This window comes from Phalaenopsis equestris, unplaced genomic scaffold (genome assembly GCF_001263595.1).
Source record: "Phalaenopsis equestris unplaced genomic scaffold, ASM126359v1 Scaffold226317, whole genome shotgun sequence".
NCBI classification, from domain to species: Eukaryota; Viridiplantae; Streptophyta; class Magnoliopsida; order Asparagales; family Orchidaceae; genus Phalaenopsis; species Phalaenopsis equestris.
The window spans coordinates 1-2,574 of NW_018244337.1; the positions used below are offsets into that span (position 1 = coordinate 1).

Consider the following 2,574-nt stretch of genomic DNA (forward strand, 5'->3'; position numbering starts at 1 on the left):
TCGTAAAAAGAAAGATTTGAGCGACATAAATGTAAAGAGTAAAGTTCAAGTATTAGATATGTAAACATGTGGATGTTGTATGGTATGTATGTCATTGCCTCAATGTTAAAACTGTCTCAATGTTGTATATGTTAAGTCAAATAATTCAAGTCCATATATAGATAAAACTGCAAATGTCATTGCGGCTGAAAACCTTCCCCCATAATTTGAAAATTGGCACTAAAAGCCTTTGCAGCGCTAACAATTGCAGTCGTTTAAAACTCGTTGTAAGGCTTACCCGGTTGCAGCGAAGAATGCAAGAGGAATCATCAACTCCCACCCATTAATACTGATGCTGCACATCAGAAATGAATTTTATGAACAAAACATTCTGTTAATATGTTATACATTGTAAAAATAAGATAGATATAGAGAAATGGGTCACCATATGGAGAGGGCATCCACTGCAATTGCAGCATTCTTTATGTTTCCAGCAAGCACTATCAGTATTCTATAGTACCAGTTCTCCAAGCTGCATCAACAATTAAACAAATTGCATAAAATGATCTATGTAACATATGATTAGCTCAATTTTATAATAAAAGATTTGCATACATACCACTAAACTCCAATTTTTACAAATATATCATTTCACCAATACAAGGAAAAGTGTATTTCAGTTTTAAGAAGTTAAAAGGATGATACTATTGATAAGATATGAAATAGGGCTGTGAATTTGGCTCGAAGATCTTTTAATCGTTTGAAAATTGATTCAAATTTTTGCTCGGATCGAAATAAAGGAGCCGAGCTATGAGCTTTAATTTTGAATCGATTTTTTTCGAGCCATACACGGATCAACTCAAACTAGCTCGAGATTGGCCCGAATTTACAAAAATTATATATAATATTACAAAAATCAAATATGGCAGCTTACGAGTCGATTTTCAGCTGAAACGGATCCAAATAACTCAATTTGAACCATCTTACTTTGATTTCGAGCCAGATCGAGCCGATTTCGAGCTGAAATGGATCCAAATAACTCAACTTTGAGCCAACTAGTTTCAATTTCAAGCAGGATCAAGCTATATTCAAATTTTCAGCCAATCAAACTGGCCCAAAATCAAACCCATGAGCTGATTTCGATCCAAACTAAATCCATTATATCCATTAACAAATCTAATATGATATATATATATATATATGTATGTATGTAAAGGACACTAAATAAATATATATTACCAATATACCATACCATAGCATAACTCCTGAAGCCGCGGAAAGCTTCAAGAACTCCCACAGGCCATCAAAAGCCCGCATAGAAAACCCCATCCAAGTCTCCCCGCACCCACCGCAAATCACGAATCCCATGAGCAGCACCACCCCCAACCACCACGAGAAATTCAAAATCATCGCCGCACCAAACAGCCCATATCCGCAACGGTACACAAAAAGCCACGTGGCAATCAGATGAACGACCACCACCACAGCCGAAACGACGGCGTGGACCGCGTTCCTCAGCTGGCACTGTAAGAACCTCTGCAGCGGGAGGATGAAGACGAAGGAATAGTGAACGGGGATGAACCAGACGGAGAGTTTTCCGGCTGCCGCCGCGAGCTCCGGCGGGAGCTGGCTGAGAGGGGAGGCGTAGAAGTACATGGGGAGGAGGAGGGTGGCGCATGCGAATAATACGATCCACGAACGTTGCATGTAGGTCCCGAGCATGTGGTATTTCTTGGCTCCGAAGGCCTGCCCGCATAGAGTTTCCAGTGCGCTCGCCATGCCCAGCTGTTGGAGGTTGAGGAGAATCATGAGCTTGGAAAGTTGAAATTAATATATTATATTTGAATAGAATTAAATTAAGTGATTTTAATGAATCATAATTAATGGTTTAAGGTTCCATAATTAATGGTTTATGGTTGAATATGCAAGTATTGAGTTTAGATATATAAATACATAGGAATTGTGTGGTATTTATGTATGCCATATAGTTATTAGGTTTACATATAAATATGCAAGTAATGAGAATTTGGTGGTATGCACACAAATGCTCCTATGTGGCTATGTACATATGTACACACAAGTTTATGTGGTCAATATATATAAAATGATTACAAATCTATAGGGTTTAGGGCTTTACATTCAAATTAGATACCACTCAATTTAGTAGGAATAGTGAAGTAATTTAGTATTAAATTAACTTATTAATAAAAATTATTGACGAATTATTAGAGTTTCGACGATGCGAATCTCCCTTCTTCATTTGAATAAATATGGCACCTATTATTATTATTATTATTAAAAAAAATTATGAAATCATTGATTATTAAAATTTGGCTGTAATAGTGGAATAATTGCTAGGAAAACATCAGTTTATTATTGAGTGACATGATTCATAAATAATAATAATAATAGGTGTAATTACGTATAGACCACCCGAAAACTTGCAATTTACAAATCAACCATCCTCTTTCACCAATTTTGCTAATTCTTGCTAAAATAGCAAAATTCATGGCAAAATCTCAACCCGTATATTTCACTTCTATCAAATTTCTCGATAGTTTGGTCATAACACGTGTAAATACGTAGGTTCAGCAT

The 2,574-nt window shown here is 36.3% G+C and overlaps 1 protein-coding gene across 1 annotated transcript; it reads right to left on the minus strand.

Annotated features, from left to right (window-relative positions):
• Positions 1-273: 273 nt before the first annotated feature.
• Positions 274-1,788, minus strand: LOC110037882 (protein DETOXIFICATION 27-like). The gene is made up of 3 exons (XM_020742609.1): positions 1,232-1,788; positions 425-511; positions 274-334 (listed from the first exon to the last, which is right to left on the minus strand). The coding sequence occupies exons 1-3, from the start codon at positions 1,786-1,788 to the stop codon at positions 274-276; spliced, it is 705 nt and encodes a 234-aa protein (XP_020598268.1).
• Between the last annotated feature and the right edge of the window lie 786 nt (positions 1,789-2,574).